Source organism: Odocoileus virginianus, chromosome 32 (assembly GCF_023699985.2).
Source record: "Odocoileus virginianus isolate 20LAN1187 ecotype Illinois chromosome 32, Ovbor_1.2, whole genome shotgun sequence".
NCBI lineage: Eukaryota > Metazoa > Chordata > Mammalia > Artiodactyla > Cervidae > Odocoileus > Odocoileus virginianus.
Window position 1 is genome coordinate 2812749 of NC_069705.1, and position 19874 is coordinate 2832622.

The window sequence follows — 19874 nt, forward strand, 5'->3', positions numbered from 1 at the left end:
GGGACTCGGAACAGTGGGCAGAGGACATTAACGCCGGTTTTGTAGGGCGAAGAATTCAGCGGAATGTAGTTCAGTGAGTGGGGAGGGACCGCGGAGCACCGGCCCGGATGGGGGCCTGCAGTGCCCTCACTTCCGGACGCGTCTCCCCGCCGATCCCGGGACAAATAGCCCAGTATGGCTGGAGGGCTCTGGGCTTCGAGAGCGTCCCCATCCCCGAGAAGGCCGGTCCCGCCTACGCCCCGCCCACATCCCTCACTGGCCCCGCCCTCACCCGCGCGGGTCATGCCCCTCCACACTCGCCCCGCCCCCGCGGTGACTTGCGCGGCGACTCGGCGCACAGCCCCGGCCTCGCCCCGCCCCGGCCTCGCCTTCGCCCCGCCCACGCTCCGCCCTCGCCCCGCCCACGCGGTGGCTCGCACGGCGACTCGGCCGCCCGCGGGGCGATGACGGGCGCGCGGCCGCGCGCGGTGGGGCGGCGCGAGCCCCGGGAGCGCGGCGGCGGCGAGAGCGGCGGGCGAGGCGGCGGAGCGGGTGCGGCGGGCACCATGGGCGGCGCAGGGAGCGCGGGCCGGGCCCTGGCCGCGCTGTTGCTGGCCGCGTCGGTGCTGAGCGCCGCGCTGCTGGCCCCCGGCGGCTCGCCGACGCCAGGTGAGTGCGCCCTCTGACCCGGCCCGCGGGGCGTTGCGGGGCCCGCCCGGGAGGCGCGGCGCCCGGAACTCGCGCGTCGTTTCCGCTGCGCCGCCCGTAGCGGGGCTGGGGCTCGCGCGCGGAGGCCGTCCCGCATCCCGCGGGCGCCCGCCGCTCAGCGGGAGGACGCAGGCGGGGGAGCGGGGTGCCCGGGGCCTCGTGGAGAGCCTTCCGCGGGGGTACCGGCGCCCCTCCGAACGCAAAGCCGATCGAGGTGGGGCCGGCGACCCCATCCGTCTGCCGCACGGAGGGGCTGCGGGGCACCGGCCGGAACCGCATCCTGGAGCGCGGCGGACTCAAGTGGACCAAACGGTCCACTGGGCTGGGTCACCGCGGCCGGGGCGCAGCGGCAGCGCGGGGGTAGGACACCGAGGAGCCTTCCTGGCCTGCTGGGCGGTTCCGTTTTCATGGTGACGGGCCGGGCGCAGTAGCCACGGTCTGCAGGGGAGTCCGGGGCTGGGTCTGCGGCCGGGGGGCGGGCGGTGCTGCTGTCCAGCCGAGAGGACCGAGAAGCTGACCCTCGCGCCCGCGAGCGTTTCCCGGGCTTGCCGGGTCTCCGAGCTCGCCAGGGAAGTGGGGACGGAGGGGTGAGGCAAATTCCAGAGCGTTCCGCCGGACCCCATGGACGAGGACTCGGGGCCTCGAGGATCTCGGTCCAGGACCCTCCGCAGGGGGTGCTGGTCGGGGCTGGCGGGATCGGGGGTCACCTGCCTCTTCCCGCCCCTGCCAGCCCCTGTGCATCGGAACACAGTGGGTTTGAGGCCGGCGGGTGTGGTTCAACCTGCCCCCGCCCCCACCCTCGTCCCCAGTCTAGATGCTGCAGGGCGGAGACAGCATGGAATTTGAAGAAGCGATTTAGCGGATTTAGTTTGGTACGCGGTCTCCCCGCCCCGCCTCAATCTCGTCCACTCCCCCTCTTTACGTTGTAACTGAGGAGCCGACCTCGCGGGTTACGTAATCTGCCCAGTCCCAACTTGTGAGTGGCAGACTCTGCACAGCGCTCTATTTGTTGTACTTCTGCATCCGTTGATAATGATGATCATCGCAGGGAAGCGGCGGTTCCTAAATGGCCCTCCCCGCAGCACCTTCCCAGAGCCCTGCTGCTGGGCTTCTAGTGCCACCTGGAGCCCAGGTTGGGGCGGGCAGATTCCTACCACAGGAATAAAGAACTCCACCTTTGTATGGATTGAGGACTCATTTGAAAAGGAAAAAAATAGTAGAATAAGTCTTTTAAAATATGCTCAGCAAAGACACGCGTGAGCAGGGAGGGAGAAGCAGAAATTAAATATTTGGAAATGCAATAAAAGCCTGATATATGATCACTATTGAAAGCCGACTTTGTTTGCTTTACTTTCTCACCAAGACATTGTGGACAGGAAGAGGAGAAGGGAATTGTTCTTTCTGTGTCAAGCTCCTTGAGGCTGCTCTGAGATTTCTAAGGTCAGCTCTATGGAAGTTGGCAGCTTTTTCTGGAAACTGAGTATCGGTTTCAATTTTGGTGTCATATTGGATGGCTTAGGAATTGTGTTTGTGATTCAGATGCAGACTTATTTTAAAAATTATTTTATTGAAATATAGTTGATTTACAGTGTGCTTATTTCTGCTCTACGGCGAAGTGATTCAGTTATATTTATATATACATCCTTTTCATTTTCTTTTCCTTTCTGATTTATCACAGGATATTGAATATGATTCCCTGTATTGTACAGTAGACCTTGTTGCTTTATGCATTCTGTATATAATAGTCTGTATCTGCTAATCCCACAAGCTCATTGCTTTTTAAAAAAATGTTTGAATAATGCAAAAAGGTACAAAGGTATCAGAATCCCCTGGCCTTACACTCACAGTATCTTCAGCTGTTGTCTTCAACCTTGGCTGCACATTAGCATTCTTTGCAAGCTGTTTTTGTTGCTGTTGTTTTGGGGAGGATAGCAAGTGCTGATGAGGTTGTGGAGAAGAGGGAACCCTCCCGCAGTGTTGGTGGGAATGTAAATTGGTACAGCCTCCATGGAAAACAGTATGGAGCTTCCTCAAAAGATTAAAAATTGATCCAACATTTTACTCCTAGGTGTATAACTGAAGAAAATGAAAACACTAATTCAAAAAGATACATGCACCCCAATGTTTATAGCAGAATTGTTTACAGTAGCCAAGATATGGAAGCAACCTAAGTGTCCATCAGCAGATGAATGAGTGAAGAAGATGTGTGTGTATGCACACACACACAATGGAATACTACTCAGTCATAAAAAAGAATGAAAAATTTGCCATTTGCAACAACATGGATGGACCTAGAGGGTATTATGCTTAGTGAAATAAGTTAGAGAAAGGCAAATACTATATAACTTATATGTGGAATCTAAAAATAAAATGATTGAATATAACAAAACAGAATAGACTCACAGATATGGAAAACAAACCAGTGGTTACCAGTGAGGAGAGGGAAGGGGGAGGGGCAAAAGTAGAGATGGAGGTGGGCAATTAGGAGATCAAACTGCTATGTCTAAAATAAGCTACAGGGATATGTTGTATAGCATAAGGAATACAGCAAGTGTAGTAAGTTTAAATGGAATGTAGTCTATAAAAATTTTGAATCACTTTGTGATACAGCTGAAACTAATATATTGTAAGTCAGCTATCCTTCGCTTTTAAAAATACAACCATTAAATCATACTGGTTGGGCAGAGATTCTGATTTAATTGGTCTTGGTTGGGGCCAGGGCGTTGAGGTTTTTTTTTTTTTAAAGCTTCTCAGGTAATTCTGATGTTCATTTAGCATTAACCCTCCATATAACCTTTTATAAAATAAGTAATTTTGATTATAATTAAGAGCTTTCAAAGTCTGAAATTCACATGGAATAATTAAGCATGAAACAAGAACCTTCTTCCACCCACCACTGAAGACTCATATTTCTATATGAGTAAAAACAACAGCCATTACAAGTCCAAAGGGATAATGCTATGTAGAACAATTACAAAGGAAAATGTCAACAGCTAGTGACTGCAGATTTGCAAATGGGAGCCCTCAAACCTGAACAAAGGAAATGAAGAAGAGAAATAGTTGAAAACATTATGACAAATATGACAAAGGGCTTAATATCACGGGGGCCAAGTGGTTAAGTAAACTTTCCAACAGTTCACAGGAACGGAAAACAGTGATGGTCAACATTTGGAAACATGTTCAAACTTGCTAATTGTTAATTCAAAGCAGAATAATAAATTATATTTTCTGTACATCAGGTTAAAAAGCAAGGAAGAAAAACTAAAGTGGCCCAGCTGCTAGGGAACAGTTCTGCTAAGTCCCAGGAGACTGGGGGCACAGGTTGGGGGCCAGTCAGACTGGTGGGTCTCTCCAGGTCTCACCCACCTCGTCCGGAAGGTGTGTAGTTACTTGTGGCACCTGGGAGCTGATAAACACTACACCTGCCTTTACAAATTGTCACAGCTCAATTGAGGGAGGACTTTGGCTAAACGTATCAAAATCTGTTAGAAAGGCTATTTTTGGTTAAGAATTTCACTCCTGGAAGTTCATTCTGAAGGAGCTATGTCAAAAGACAGTGTTGATTTTCAGATCTCTACAGTACCATTTTCGTGTAGGATATAGCATCATTTTTTTTTAAGATTTTTTTTTTAATGTGGACCATTTTTGAAGTCTTTATTGAATTTGTTACAATATTGCTTCTGTTTTATGTCTTGGTTTTTTGGCCACAGGAAATGTGGGATCTTAACCCCTCAACCAGGGATCAAACCCACACTCCCTGCATCGGAAAGTGAAATTTTAACCACTGGACTGCCAAGGAAGTCGCCAGCATCATTTCTTATAACTGGAAGGAATGGGGAGTGAAATGAAATTGTAAATAAGGTTAAACAAAAAAGAAGAAACAGTGTTAAAATAAAAAAAAGTTTAACCGCATCATTGTCCCCTGCGTTGGTTGGATGTGGTCCAGACCGTTATAATAATTTGTCGAGCTCCTAACTTATTTTGAGGTTCTGTGCCAAACATTTGCATATGTTACCAATTTTAGCCTCTCCAGCAGTCCTCTGAAGCACACACTGCTGTAACCCCTAATTTATTGATGAGGATGTTGAGGTGTGGTGGAGTTCAAATTCAGGTTGGCTCAACTTGGAGTCCACATGCGTAACCCACCACATTGTACTCCTGGCCCAAACACTGCTCCCACTGGCTGCTTTTGAGAGGGCCACAAAAGAACAGGCAAAGCTACTAGTAAAGCTTTTTTTAGCCTGGAGGAGAAAAAAGCTTCAGTAGGTTATAAAAGATGCATACTGTGTATTTTGTCTTCACAGGGAGCTAAATAGGGTAAATTTGAATAAACTAAAGAATGAGAGATTGATGTTGGCTGTAGTGAAGAATTTTCCAAATTAACCAGATGAGATACTGCGTAGTCCTAAATTAAGTATTACAAAAATAAGAGAGATTAGATTATTACCTTTCTAGTTGTGTTATCAAATAATTTCCCTTAACCCTCCTACACAGTTGGTAGAAATGGAAATTGGTGCAGCTACTGGGGAGAACAGTATGCAGGTTCATTAAAAAATTAAAAATATGACCCAGCAACCCCACTCCTTTGCATATGCCCAGAGAAAACCATAATTCGAAAAGATACATGCACCCCAATGTTTATTGCAGCACTATTCACAATAGCCAAGACATGGAAGCAACCTAAATGTCCATCAGGAGAGGTCTAGATAAAGAAGATGTGGCACAAATATACAATGGAGTATTACTCAGCCATGAAGAAGAATGAAATAATGCCATTTGCAGCAACGTAGCTGCAACTAGATATTATCCTACTCAGTGAAGGAAGTCAGATGGAGAAAGATAAATATCATATGATATCACTATGTGATGTGAAGTTGCTCAGTCATGTCCAACTCTTTGCGACCCCATGAATCACAGCACGCCAGGCCTCTCTGTCCATCACCAACTCCCGGAGTCTACCCAAACCCATGCCCATCGAGTCTGTAATGCCATGCAGCCATCTCATCCTCTGTTGTCCCCTTCTCCTCCTGCCCCCAATCCCTCCCAATATCAGGGTCTTTTCCAGTGAGTCAACTCTTCGCATCAGGTGGCCAAAGAATTGGAGTTTCAGCTTCATCATCAGTCCTTCCAATGAATACCCAGGACTGATCTCCTTTAGGATGGACTGGTTGGATCTCCTTGCAGTCCAAGGGACTCTCAAGAGTCTTCTCCAATGCCATAGTTCAAAAGTATCAGTTTTTCAGCACTCAGCTTTCTTCGCAGTCCAATTCTCACATCCATACATGACCACTGGAAAAACCATAGCCTTGACTAGATGGACCTTTGTTGGCAAAGTAATGTCTCTGCTTCTTAATATGCTATCTAGGTTGGTCATAACTTTCCTTCCAAGGAGCAATGGAATATTACTCAGCCATAAAGAAGAATGAAATAATGCTATTTGCAGCAACATATATGCAACTAGATGTTATCCTATTAAGTGAAGGAAGTCAGACAAAGATAAATATCATATGATATCACTATATGTGCAATCTAAAATAAAAGAATGATACAAATGAACTTATTTACAAAACAGAAACAGACAAACTTCAGAAACAAACCTGCACATTACCAAAGGGGAAAGGTTGGGGGGGGTATAAATTAGGAGTTTGGGATTAGCATTACAAACTATATATACATAGATATAGATATAATAGATAACAAAGTCCTGTATGGCACAGGCAACTCTACTCATTTGTCTGTAATAACCTATATGGGAAAAGAATCTGAAAAAGAATGGATATATGTATAATGAAATCATTTTTCTATATACCTGTTGTGCTATATACTAGCACAACATTGTAAATCAACTATATACACCAATATAAATGTTTAATTACAAATGTTTCTTTTTTAATATTTTCATTAATTTCTTTGGCTTTGCTGGGTCTTAGTTGCTGCATGCAGGATCTTTAGTTGCGACATATGAACTCAGTGGCAGCATATGGAATCTTGTTCCCTAACCAGGGGTCAGACCCAGGCCCCCTGCACTGGGGGTGTGGAATCATAGCCACTGGGCCACCAGGGAAATCCCATCCCTTTTTCCCTTTTGCCTGGAAACTAGAGGGTAATTTCTCTTCCATCTAACAGATATATGTGCCAATAACAGGTCACCTTGTTTTCCTAGCAAATGGGCAGAGTGAGGCGGAGTGCATGCTTCGCCCTCATGGAACCCAAAGAGCATCTGGTGAAGTGATGAACTCTAAGCCAGGGAGCTCTTCTGTGCTTCAGACTTACACTGTCTCCTTCCCCACATCACATGCGCCGTGGGAACCAGTTGATCCTGAGCCCCAGACCAAAGGGACCTCAGGCAGAGCTCGTCAGACTGTGAAGGGCGTGCAGATCCCCAAGGGATCCTGACTGGGGTCCTGCAGGTCTCACGAGCTGCCTGTCCCGGCTCAGAGCTGAGTGACGTGGACCAGGAAAGCTGGGACGTGAGAATCACACATATGGAGTTCCAGTGATTTCACAGAAAAACTCTGGCTATGGGTAGTGATGTAGTCCTTATGAGTCCTAATTTCTTCATCTGTAGGGTGGAGGAAATTCTCAGCTCTCAAGGTTGTCATAGTATCAAAGAGAAGGTGCGTGGAAACTACCAAAGCAGTGCCCCTCACACCTGAGCAGTTGTTGAATGTGAGCTGTGATTGGTGTTAATTGGACCCTTGTTTGGAGGAGAGGCACACGTGTGGGGCACTGGGTGTGTGTGTGCGTCTGTGTGGATGGGGCGTGAGGGACAAGAGACCCCGGCATTGGAGAAGCATTCCTGGGAAGCCGCTGTTCACTCCAGTGCGACTTTCTGACGCATCTTTCAAGTGCCTTATTTTTCTTTCTTTTCCATTTCTTGCCAGACTTAGACAAAAAAAAGCCCGTGGAGCTGAAGATGGACCAGGCTTTACTGCTCATCCATAATGAGCTGCCCAGGACAAACCTGACCGTCTACTGGAATTTCGATTGCTGTTACCATGTAGGTGCCATGTGTGTGCTCACAGCTGTGTTTCTTCTGAGGCTAGTCTGATGTGACCTTTGTGTGGTCATGAAGCCAACAAACGTGTTTGTTTGTTGTTGTTATTTTATAATTTTCATTTCTTTACTTAGGCCTGTGCTGGGTTTTCATTGCTTTGCACAGGCTTTCTCTGGTTGCGGTGACTTCTCCTGTTTCAGAGCGCAGGCTCTCCATCTGCGGGCTCGGTAGTTGCAGCTCCCAGGCTCTCGAGCACGGGATCGGTAGTTGTGGTGCACGGGCTCAATAGCTCCGTGACACATGGGATCTTTCCAGACCAGAGATTGAACCCATGTCCCCTGCCTTGGCAGCCGGATTCTTTGCTGCTGAGCCACCGGGGAAGTCCCCACATGTTAGCTTTACTGGTGAGGAAGGCTAGATAAAGGCTCAGAGGAATGCCATCATGGAGAACGCCTGGCAGTGGGCCACATCTGTTCATCTTCTCTTTTCCCTGCCCATCTTTTTCAGACCAGTGAGATGAGCAAATTGATAGACCTGTTTTTTTGGGTTTTAGTTGTAATGTGGCAAGCGCTCTTTCACGCCACAATAAGAGCATAAGCCAGGCCTGGGCCACTTGCCCATTTCTGCCACCTCTGAGAGCCTGTGCCCTTAGAAGCACTCTCCAGGGGCCTAGTGTGTGACGGGTTTTCAAGTTGTAGAGGAAAGATGCGCTAGGACTGGAGTCTCAGCAGCATGTGCAGAGTTGCTTTGCAGTTGGTTCAGTTTGACCCCTTATGAAGCCTGAACTAATAGTGTTTTATTTGACTTCTGTGCCTCCTGCATAACCCTCTTGCTGGACCAGAGAAGGAAGGGATGAGACTCGGGGCTTCTCCATGGAGGGGTGCTGAGGGAGGCCCACGCTGAGGCCCGTCTGATGATAAGGGATTTTACATGAAGGTGTTACTCCTGTGCTGAACCTTACTGCTTTTGCAGGACACAGCTATTCTTCCATGTAAAATGAAACAGTCTGCTTCCACATTGAGAGCTCCAGCGTACCACCTTCAGAGGAGGCATTTTCATGGGTAGTGATCTGTTTAGTGTTGTTGTTTAGTTGCTGAGTCATGTCTGACTCTTTGTAACCCTGTGGACTATAGCCTGCCAGGCTCCTCTGTCCATGTGATTTCCCAGGCAAAAATACTAGAGTGGGTTGCACTTTCCTTCTCTTGGGGATCTTCCCAACCCAGGGATCGAACCCACATCTCCTTCATTGCAAGTGGATTCTTTACCTCTGAGCCACCAGGGAATCCCCTGTTTAGTGTATGGCAGATTCAAGTCAGTGTGTGGCAAAATCAATACAATGTTGTAAAGTAAAATAAATAAATTAAAAAGAATAAATAAAATAAGAAAATAAAAAGGCAAATTTTTAGAAGTCCGCAGTATGGGCATCAGCTGGAAGATGATAGGGCAGTATGTGACACCTCCTGTAAGGTGACATGAAACAGAACATCTGTGATGGTAAAAAGGTAGGTCAAGACCAGGAAAAGGTTTATCACACAAGAAGGTTTATGTATTTAACAAAACATCAATCATGTCTTGTCAAAAGAGACTAAATAAACACAATAGGCAGAAATGATACTTTCTGCAATTTCATATTGCTACACAACAAAAATATAATGGAAGAGAGAATACAAAGGTAAATATTTCATGGAAAATCTTTGGCCTGGCCAAAGCAATTCTTATGAAAATCTGTTTCTAAATGTTTCAAACAATAAAGATGATGTTAATACAGTTAATACAAGTCGCAGCTTCTGTTTAATGAGGGCTTGCTCTGTGTTATGCGTATTACAGCTCATATAATCCTCACGGCAATCCAGGATTCTACAGGCGGTGATGCTGAGATTAAGGGCAGGAAAGGGACTTTCTCCTGGGTCCCCCAGCAGTCACGTGGGAATGTTGGGGTTCACACCCCTTGTTCTGACTTTAGAGTCTCTCCGCTTTCCAAATTCTGCTTTATGTTTATCAGGAAGGAAAGGGGAAACGCAAAGCTAGTGAGTAAGGATCTCAGGGTTTTGGAAATCAGTGTTATCATCCAAACAAGAAAAAAAGGAAGCAATAAAAACAGTAACTGTGGAAACTGCAAAGTGAGATAAAAATGGGAATAAGAATGAGCCACATGATTTTTTTTAAAAATAAAAGTCACACATACTCTGTAATGGTCTATATGGGAAGAGAGTCTTGTAAGAAAAAAAAGAGAAAGAATGTATATAATTGATTCACGTTCTATTACAGCAGAAACTAACACAACAGTGTTAATCAACTATACTCTAATAAAAATTTTTTAAAAAATCACACAATTGATAAATTACTGATACATTTAAAGAACAATGGAAATTAATAAAATTGGAATTTATATGTCAACAGAGATTAAAATAATTACGGTTCAATGAACAGTTAAAACCGATCAATTAAAAAAAAATCAATTCCTTTAAAAACTGTAATATGAAGAATTGATTCAAGAAGTTGAGGACATGCAATCTCCCTGGTGATCCAATGGTAAAGACTCCGTGCTTCCAATGCAGGGGGCCTAGGTTTAATCCCTGGTCTGGGACATTCCACATGCTGTGTGGTGTGGCCAAAAAAAAAAGAAATTGAGGACATAAATAGATCAGCAACTGATTAAATAATCTGGAAAGTTATAGTGAATTTCTCCACATAAAAATAGATAATTTTTCCTTTATTTTCAAATAATAAATAATTCTAAATCTATATAAACCCATCCCAAATATCACAACTGTTAAAAAAATGATGGCTTGATATCTGATTCATTCTGCAGGGTGTTAATCTTAAAACATATCAAAGATATGAGAAGAAATGCAGGTCAGTGTTTCTAATTAATGTGGATATAAAAGTCTTAAACTTGTATCAGGTAGAATAAGTTGGCATACTGAGAGATTTATGATGACTTGTATTTTCATCCTTGAGGGATCTATAAGAAGTCATATATATGGACAATGATCAAATTTTAATGGGAAGATTATAGTCTAAATGGAGAGAGAGTCATCACACACTGATGTGACGATTAAACATAAGAAAAATGGCAGTACTTCCCAAATTAGCTTATACAGTCAACACAGTTGCTGTTACTTCATCAATGGATACGTAATAGAAGCTGCATAAAGAGAATTCCAAATTATATGAAAGAGTAAGTGGGCAGGTGAATCAGGAAGGCCCAAAAGTGAACAGATGGTCCAGAGACTTGCTCTACCCGATAAGGTGCCTCAGAGCACAGTGGTGAGTGTAGCCAAAAAGAAACAGGGGCCAGTGGTCCAAACTAAGTGTAAGAAGTAGAATCTAACCTACGTAATAGTTTAACATATTACAGCGAAAACCATGGGAAAGGCATTTAGAATTATCGGATACCATCTATCAAATACCCCAAGTAGATTCAAGTAAAAAAAACCCTGCAAATTAAAAAAAAAAAATACAGAATACATCTTTATGCTCATGAAGCAATAGAAGAAGTAACACACCAGAGAAGTGTGAATGTATAAAGCTTTATAAACAACAGGATATAGCAAGATGAAAGCACTAGAGTGGGGAAGTGTTTGAGAGAGTTAGAAGCTTAATGTTACAGTTTTTGAGGACAGATTTCTAAGATTATGTTCAAGGGAACTAGGTGTCTAATGTGGTTCACACCATAGGGAACATAAAAGAACCAAAGAAAATTGAATTATTTAATCTACTGATAGGGGCTTCCGTGGAGCTCAGTGGTAAAAGAATCTGCTTGACCATGCAGGAGATGTGGATTCAGTCTCTGGGTTGAGAAGATCCCTTGGAGAAGGAAACGGCAACCCACTCCAGTACTGTTGCCTGGGAAATGCCGTGGACAGAGGAGCCTGGTGGGCTGCAGTCCATGGGGTCACAAAGAACCAGACACAGCTGAAGCAACTAAACAACAACAGCACATCTGCTGATAATTAAAAATGTAATCTCAATGCTGTGGTATTATAAACTCCCAGTGCCTGAACAAAAGGAAGAAGGATGCGAAGTCCTCCTCAGGCTCTGAGAAATAAATCTGTTATAGTTTTTTATTTTATGTGAATGTTGTTTGGCCACGTGTAACAAGAACCATTAAAATTATGATTTTTTTTTTAAAGCCAGTACTCTCATTTTTGGAAATTTATCTCAGGGAAAGAATTTAAAAGAGTAAGAACATCATATGTAGACTTTAAAAACAATATAATTTTTATAAATTATAAATATATTATCATATTTAAGTCATCATTAAATTATGTCTTTCAAAACTATAATTTATATAAATTATATACAAAAGAATAAAGAAAAGCTTTGAAAGCAGCCTAAGTATTCCTAACTATAGTATGTGATGAAATATGATGTATCAATTAATATAACCATTAAAAATATGCAAGTTGGGTAGAATCATATGCTTATTTGTTAAATTATAGGCAAAACCATAAAAGGCAATATTTAATGGATGCTCTATTTGTTAATGGTGTGAAGAATCGATCTGTTAATAAAGGTTTGTGTAATTCCATAGCAATACCTACTTACATGGACAAATTTGATCTAAATTATTGAAATGTAAGAGTTCTTGACAAGCATGAAGGAGAAGTTTTCTCAGGCCCCTCTGTTGGATGTCCAACCGCCGCAGACTGCTAGAGCCCTAACCCTGACGTGTGCTTGGATCTCTAGTGCCTGCTCCGGGTTCTGGCCAGCGTCTCCCAGGGCAGGAAGGCCGGGGAGCCGGGCGTGGCAGCCGTGGCTGTGAGCACCCAGCACTGGTCCATCCTGCAGCTGAACGACACTGCGGAGGACACGGAAGTTTGTAGGTTCGTACCTGCTTTGCTGTGACCTACTGAAATCTGCATTTCTCTCTACTTCTTGTTTTCCTGTTTGGATTCTAGCTCCTCCTTCTTGCAGAACATCTTTCTGTGTCTTTCCTGGTCTCCACGCAGAAACGCCTCCCACTCTGTCTGGATGGCATTGCCAGTATCCAACTCCTCATTTCCTAACCTAACAGCCTTTCTTCATTTTACCTAACCTCTGTAGGCTGGAGTACAAATTTGGAGAATTTGGAAACTATTCTCTGTTGGTAAAGCACGTCCGTGACGGAGTCAGTGAAATTGCTTGTGACCTGGTCGTCAACAAGGAGCCAGTTGACAGTAACCTTCGTACGTACATGCTCTTGCTTGATTTTGAGAGTGTGCATTTTGAACCGTTTCAGTTTTTGAGTATTGTTTGCAGCATATTGTGTAATTCAAATCCTGGGTTACAGGTGGTTGTCTATCTCATTATGGCATATTTATTGTGCCATTGGTATATACTAAGAAAATTATGTGATATATACAAATATTTTACATTTCCACATATTCTCATAGTTGTTGTTGGTTTAATTTTGAAACATAAATAAGCCAAAAAAAATTATTGCAGTGGAAAGAAACTAGAAATTGGCTAGCAGTCTGGCAGTTGGCTGTCAAGTATCTTTCCTTGTTTTAGGATTTAGAATACAGTGTTTTCTGTATGTGCCTTTGACAGTTCAGACATCCTCTTGGGTTCTGGAGGAGTTGTTCAGTCTCTAATAACTCCTCTGGAGGAAACGAGTCATTCTGGGGCCCCAGTAGATAGTATCAGAAGTCCCTGGGGCTGTTCCAAACAGTAAGTACTGTTCACAGTGACGCTGTTGAATACTGGTTGGTTGTGTCAGAAGAACATCAGTAAGAGGCAGTGTGAAAGGGCCAACATGGGAAGATTCAGTCATTAAAAGAATAATGAAGTAATTGATGGAAACACACTGAACATAACAAAAAGGAACGAGTTCACTATGAGGCTATAAAGCCCAAGGCCCCCGTCCCCAAACATAAACAATATTCTGGTTGCCTTTGGGGGTTACAGGGACACCTGATGTTAACTGGTGCAATTAAAATAGTGGAAAAGCAGGATCATCTGTCATGCCTTTCCTGTTTTTGACTGTATTTTAAGATAATGAAGTAGTCCTAGGTGAAGAGGGTAAATTCTTTAGAGAAGAATCCAGCTAATAATGTGGCAGAATATTTTGCAACACCCAATGAAGTCATTGATTTAGGCAAAAACTGTGAGTGGATGGAACCATCCGATGAAAGGGGGACTTCACATGGGAGGGGTCAGGCCTCCACCAGCTGAACATGGGCATCAGGCACACGGTGGGAAGCAGGAGGTGCTACTGATGGGATGCGTTGGTAAAGACGCCACATCTGCGGAGCATTCCTGCTGGGAAGTGGGCCTTCTTGGCCAAGGCTGAACAGCTGACTTCCCATCTGCAGAACACTCGGAGGACCGAGGAACAAGATCAGTGACACCGGATGGAAGCACCCTGGCAGATCTAGACCGAGAATGGGACACCCTGATAGGAGACAGCCAGCCTCGTGTAAATCAAGTCCGTGACTGTGGACGAACGCACAGGACTTAGGGAACGTAACAACACATGAAAGGTGTGAGCCCTGCCTCGGTCCCGAGTTGAACACATGGGCTACAAAACGTGTCTTCAAGACAGCTGGAAAAGTTTGAATACGGAGTCAGTGTTAGCCAGGGACTTACTAATTTTGTATCACATTGTGCCTATACAGCAAAAGGTCCATTTTTAAGAAACTTTTCATTTTGAAATAGCTTTAGGCTTACGGAAACATTGCAAGGAAGCGGTCCCATATTCCCTTCGCCCGGCTTCCCCTAAGCCCCTGAACCGTACAATCACAGTACTGTGATCCCTCATATAGTTTCTGAAACCAGGCACTTAACGCGCACCCAGTGCTGTTAGCTGAGCGTCGGACTTCTCAGGTTCTCCAGCTGCCTTTCTAGTGTCCTTTTCCTGTCCAGGCTCCCAGGGCACTCAGTGGTCAGGTCTCCCAGGCCTTCTCTAAGCCAGTCTCATCTCTTCTAACCAGGTTTTCTTGATCTTGCACCACCGTGACACTTGTGAAGAAGACTGGCCAGTTGTCTTCTTACTTGGTTTCTTGCTGCTTCCCTGTGACCAGGGACAGGCTGTGTGTCTTCAGCAGAGTCCTGTGGAAGTGACGCTGTGTCCTCTTGGGGGTGGGGGGTCAGGTCAAGGGTTGCTGGATGGTATCGATGTACATCCCAAAGATGTAGGAATAAAATAACTGATGTCAGGGATTTGCCTAAAAGACTTCGGGCAAAAAAAAGGGGGGGGAGAATGAAGATGAAACGAGTGGCAAAGTTTGAAATTCTAGAATCTAGGCTACAAGTGTATGTGGGTTTATTATACAATTCTCTACAGTTTCGAGTATGTTTGATATTTCTCATGATGAAAATTAGCACTTCAGTCATGAATCGTATTCTCAATTGTTAGCAAGAAATTTCACATAAGGGATATAGGCCTTCCCTTCATGTTTCCATTTTTATTTGTTTGCATCTTTTCTTTTTGTAACTTTTCTGTTTATTGAAGTACAGTTGATTTACAATGTTGTGTTAATTTCTACTGTACAGCAAATGTGACTCAGTTGTACACACATATACATCCCTCTTCATATTCTGTTGGGATTTTTCATTCACAGATTAACTGCACTGACATGACAGCCTTGATGACCACACTTTTGGTGATGACGTGCTTCCTTTTATTTTTGCAGCTGTGGGTATCGCGTTCCTCGTCGGCATGGCACTAATCATCGTGGTGTCCATCCTGAGGTTCTTGCTGAGGTAAGTTGGGGCAGGCACACTGGAAAGTAGAATATAGAAAAAAATGTGTTCATAAAGAGTAGTTTGGTCATTATTCCTGGATTAAATGAAAACTTACTGTGTCCACCATGCCATCCTAGGCATTAGGGATTCAGTGTTGAATAAGAGATGGCCTCTGACGTCAAGGAAATAATAACCTAGTTGGAATGGATCTTTACCTTCAACTCTCCCACGTGGCTGAAATGTAGAAGAGAATGCCTGAGCAATCACTGTTTCCGGAGGACTCCCATCGTGCTTCACGGCGTGTGGATGTGGCCTGGGATAGTTTGGGGAGCTGCTGCCACCCCGACTGTCTTCCTCCTCTCAGCTCTGAGCCCTGAGGCCGTGTCTCTGGGCTCCTGCAGCCAGGACCCCCCACCTCAGGGCGGACTCTCCCTTGGTTAGGGTCAGCCAGCTCTGAGAGGAGATTCCTGCCCCTTTGCTGGTAAACTGCCTTTCTGGTGAGCGGATTTGTGACCTAGAGAAGAACAAGAAGGTGAACTAGACTCAGGCCTAGCATAGCATCTTCCCAAGGGACAAGGGAGGGTCTTTCTCCTTAGAAGGAATAGGGTTGAATTTTTGCATGCTCAGCCAGTGAGAGTCTCAGGAAACACCACGCGATTCTGTTGGTTAGCCGGATCCAGCTGGAAGAAGGAACTTCCTGGAAGGAGTGTGCTTCCCTGGCGGAGAGCCCTGGCTGTGCAGGGAGAGCTGCCTGCTGCCGACGGTCAGCCTCACTGCCTTTCAGGGACACCCTGCCATCCTCGCAGAGGAGGTGCATCCCTTTGAATGCTGATGAGACGCAAATAACGTTCCAGTTTCTGAGAGTGTTTTCATTTGGTGTGGCTTTTTTTTTTTTTTTGACGAGCTGGGTCTTCGTTGCTGCTCATGGGCTTTCTCCAGTGGAGACAGATGGGGGCTAGCCTCTAGCCGCGGCATGCAGGCTTCTCACTGCGGTGGCTTCTCTTGTTGCCGAGCACCGGCAGGGTGTGCAGGCTCAGTAGTTGTGGCCCACGGGCTTAGTTGTCCCAAGGCATGTGGGATCTTCCTGGACCAGGGACCGAACCTGTGTCCCTTACAGTGGCAGGTGGATTCTTAACCGCTGGACCACCAAGAAGTCCTCATTTGCTGCGTTTCATGTGAGTGTTATCTATTGCATCATGTTTAAAGTGGTAGGTGCCTGATACCAGGCTCCTGCAAAGAGAAGAACGTCCCCCTGCCCCGTAGTGGAACTGAAACTCCTTTTGCACATGATTGTGCCTTCACAGCCTGCGGGCAGATGCTCCTGCGGGCAAAGCAGAAGTTCCTTGTATCTCTCCCATGAGCTTCAAGCTGCCCGTGGAAGCCTCAGGAAGTTCAGATGTGTGTGAACTAGAAAGGAATCTGAAAAAGTAGTCAGAGAAGAGTACGTTGTCTCTCTTCTCTTCATTTGGGGGAACAAGCACGTATAAGAAAATAAGTGCTTTTTCTTTTTCAACTTCAGTTTTTAAACATCTTGTTGTTGTTCTGTGCCCAGTCGTGTCCAGCTCTTTGCAACCCGTGGACTGCAGCACACCAGGCTTCCCTGTCCTTCACCATCTCCCGGAATTTGCTCGAAATCATGGGCATTGAGTCGGTGATGCCATCCAACCATCTCATCCTCTGCCACCCCCTTCTCCTCATGCCTTCAGTCTTTCCCAGCATCAGGGTCTTTTCCAATGAGTTGGCTGTTGGCATCAGGTGACCACAGTATCAGAGCTTCAGCTTCACCATCAGTTCTTCCAATGAATATTCAGGGCTGATTTCCTTTAGGATTGACTGCGTTGATCTCCTTGCTGTCCAAGGGACTCTCAGAGTTCTTCTCCAGCATCTTAACTTCTCCTTTTTACCCTCAATTACATGGTTCTGTTTTAAAGGTTTTCATGTGACAGTGATGTTACTAGTGCTGAATACACAAAAAATGGGAGTTGACTTGTAGGGAAAAAAAGAAGAAATTTTAAATGTATGCATTGAATATATGGATCATATTTGGATACTGTTTTGAGCAATTAAATTGCAAAAAAGTTAGGAAAATTGAACTGGCTGGGTTTTTTGTGGGGAGGGTGGATGGGGTGGGCCACACTGCTTGGCTTGCAGAATCTTGATCTTAGTTCACCCACCAAAGATCAAACCCATGCCTCTTCAGTGAAGGTTCAGAGTCCTAAATCACTGTACCGCCTCTGTCCTACTTTAGATTCCACGTATCAGTGATAACCATACTGGGCTTTCTCTTTCTGAGCTCACTTAGTATTATCTCTAGGTCCACTCATGTGGCTGCAAATGGCGTTATTTCATCCTTTTTTTTTTTCATGGCTGAGTGGTATCCATTGTGTATACGTACCACAGTGAATTTATCCATCCCTCCATTGTTTGTTTCTTTGTTACTGAATTGTAAGAACTGTGTATTTTGGAAATCAAGCTCTTCCAGTCCCGTGGTTTGCAAATTTGTTCTCCCAGGCTGTCGGTTGTCTGGCACTTTGCTTGTGGCTTGCTTTGCTGCACAAAAGCTTTAAGTGTAATTGTTTCTGCTCTCATTCCTGTTGCCTTGAAAGAGTAACCTAAGAAAACATGGGTACAATTGATGTCAGAGAATGTTTTCTGTGTATTTTCTTCTAGCAGCTCTATGGTGTCCTATCTTATAGTCTTTAAACCATTTTGACTTTATTTTTGTGTATGGCGCGAAGGTGCCTCTAGCTTCATTAATTTACATTCAGGGTGGACAGATAAAATCAGAATCGAGAGAAAGTCACCCATTCACCTTGACACTCTTGTTTTTTCTGGTTTTGTTTGTCGGTATCTTTGAAGTTGGAATTACTGAAGTATAATTGATTCACAGTGTGTTAACCTTCGCTGTAGCAGAGTGACTCAGTTTACGTGTGTGTGTACACACACACACACACACTCTTTATCACGTTCTTCTCCACCGCGGTCTCTCACGGGAGGTTGCCGCACAGTGGGTCCTGCTTGTTTCTCCGTCCTGTATACTGTACACCAGTTTGCCTCTGCTAAGCCCGCACGCCCGGCCCCCAACCCTCCTCGGCCACCGCCGGCCTGTCCTCTGTGCGTCCGTTTCTGACTCAGACACCGGCCCCGCGTGGAGGCGGTGCCGGGCGCTGTTCGTCTTTCTCTGTGCGGCGCCTTCACTTGCTGTGATCCCCTCCGGGTCCCTCCCGCTCCCGCCTCGCTGCTGCCGCGGCCGCGGAGCCTCAGCCTCCCGCGGCCGCAGACGCCGGGCCCGTCGTGGCTGCCTCAGGCACCCGCTGCTGCGCTGACTTTAACCAGAACTCCAGCCGCGGGGACCAGGGGCATCGCTTGCCCTCACGACGTTCTTGAGGGAAGGCTCTGTCCCTACTCCTTCCTCTCTGAGGCACTCATGCCATCAGCGTCCTGCGCTTGAAAGTACTGCTGCTAGAAACTTTGATTTCTACTTCCGTTTCATTGAAAACGGAAAATGTATGATTCTTTGACTTTATAGAATGTGAGCTTTCACTTTCTTTCAGCATGATATTCTGAAAATTCTGCCCAAGAAAATAAATTAACCGGGCCTTTTATTTGTTGACAGTTTGGAAGACTTTCAGAATTGGATTTCTAAAGCAATCAATTCTCGGGAAACCGATCGCCTCATCAATTCTGTGAGTGATTAGAACGCGTCTTGTGCGCTCTGGGCGACTTCCTCGATTGGGAATTTACAGTCCCTTATGCAGTCACCTGGACTGCCTTGTGTTGTGCACGGCCAGGTCGAGTGTGCTGCCTTCTTGGTCACCAGAAGGCCCCTCTCGCCCCCGTGAAGGGCGCCCCCTCCTCTTTCTTGGTGAGGCTGGAGCTCGGGCTCTGTGCTGATGCACTGCTGAATCGACCCCGTTAAGTAGAGTGTCGAGATTAAAACCAAAGGATGAGAGACATGAGTATTAAATCCGTACACGTGGTGGCCCGCTGTGATTAAACGTCCTGTCTCGTGTTAGTTCCTGTGGACACATCCGAGTCCACTTGCAGACACACCTGCGGGTGTTCTTGTCCCAGACGTCCTTTGTGATTGTTTATCAGCCCGGCCACTGCAGCCTCAGCAGAGGTGCAAAACCCAAGTCAAGTGAAACCCTGATCTCTAGGTGCGTCTTTACAAAAGCAAATGAAAGTGTTGTCCAGCCACAGTGATCCTCAGCTTTCACTCTGCTGATTTCTGCCCTAAAATCGGAAAAGTCTGGTTTACTTTTCCATATCATGAACTGTTTGCATTTTTCTCCCCTTTTCCGGAAGGAGCTGGGGTCCCCGAGCAGGGCGAGTGACCCCCAACCAGAGGCCTGGCGTCGGTCGGCGGCCCCACTGCGCCTCCGCTGTGTGGACACGTTCCGAGGGTACGTGGGCTCCTGGTGACACGTGGCCTTGGGTGGCACGTTCACACGCACACACACTTGCTGCAGAAGGTATTTCAGGCACCCTTTGCTCTCGAGGCTGGAGAAGCTCTCCT

At 45.8% G+C, this 19874-nt stretch overlaps 1 protein-coding gene across 5 annotated transcripts in view; it reads left to right on the plus strand.

Annotated features, from left to right (window-relative positions):
• Nucleotides 1-316: 316 nt before the first annotated feature.
• Nucleotides 317-19874, plus strand: part of HGSNAT (heparan-alpha-glucosaminide N-acetyltransferase) — a 33761-nt gene continuing 14203 nt past the window's right edge. For 3 of the 5 annotated variants that reach the window (XM_070459767.1, XM_070459768.1, XM_070459769.1), the window contains exons 1-7: nt 317-648; nt 7572-7687; nt 12377-12513; nt 12734-12855; nt 15304-15373; nt 18972-19041; nt 19664-19761. In XM_070459767.1, coding sequence (XP_070315868.1) covers nt 444-648; nt 7572-7687; nt 12377-12513; nt 12734-12855; nt 15304-15373; nt 18972-19041; nt 19664-19761 — 818 coding nt within the window. In that variant the 5' untranslated portion in view covers nt 317-443. Of the gene's footprint in view, nt 649-931; nt 1048-1128; nt 1560-7571; nt 7688-12376; nt 12514-12733; nt 12856-15303; nt 15374-18971; nt 19042-19663; nt 19762-19874 lie in introns of those variants that run through there. The other 2 variants (XM_070459771.1, XM_070459770.1) reach the window with 2 other exon arrangements.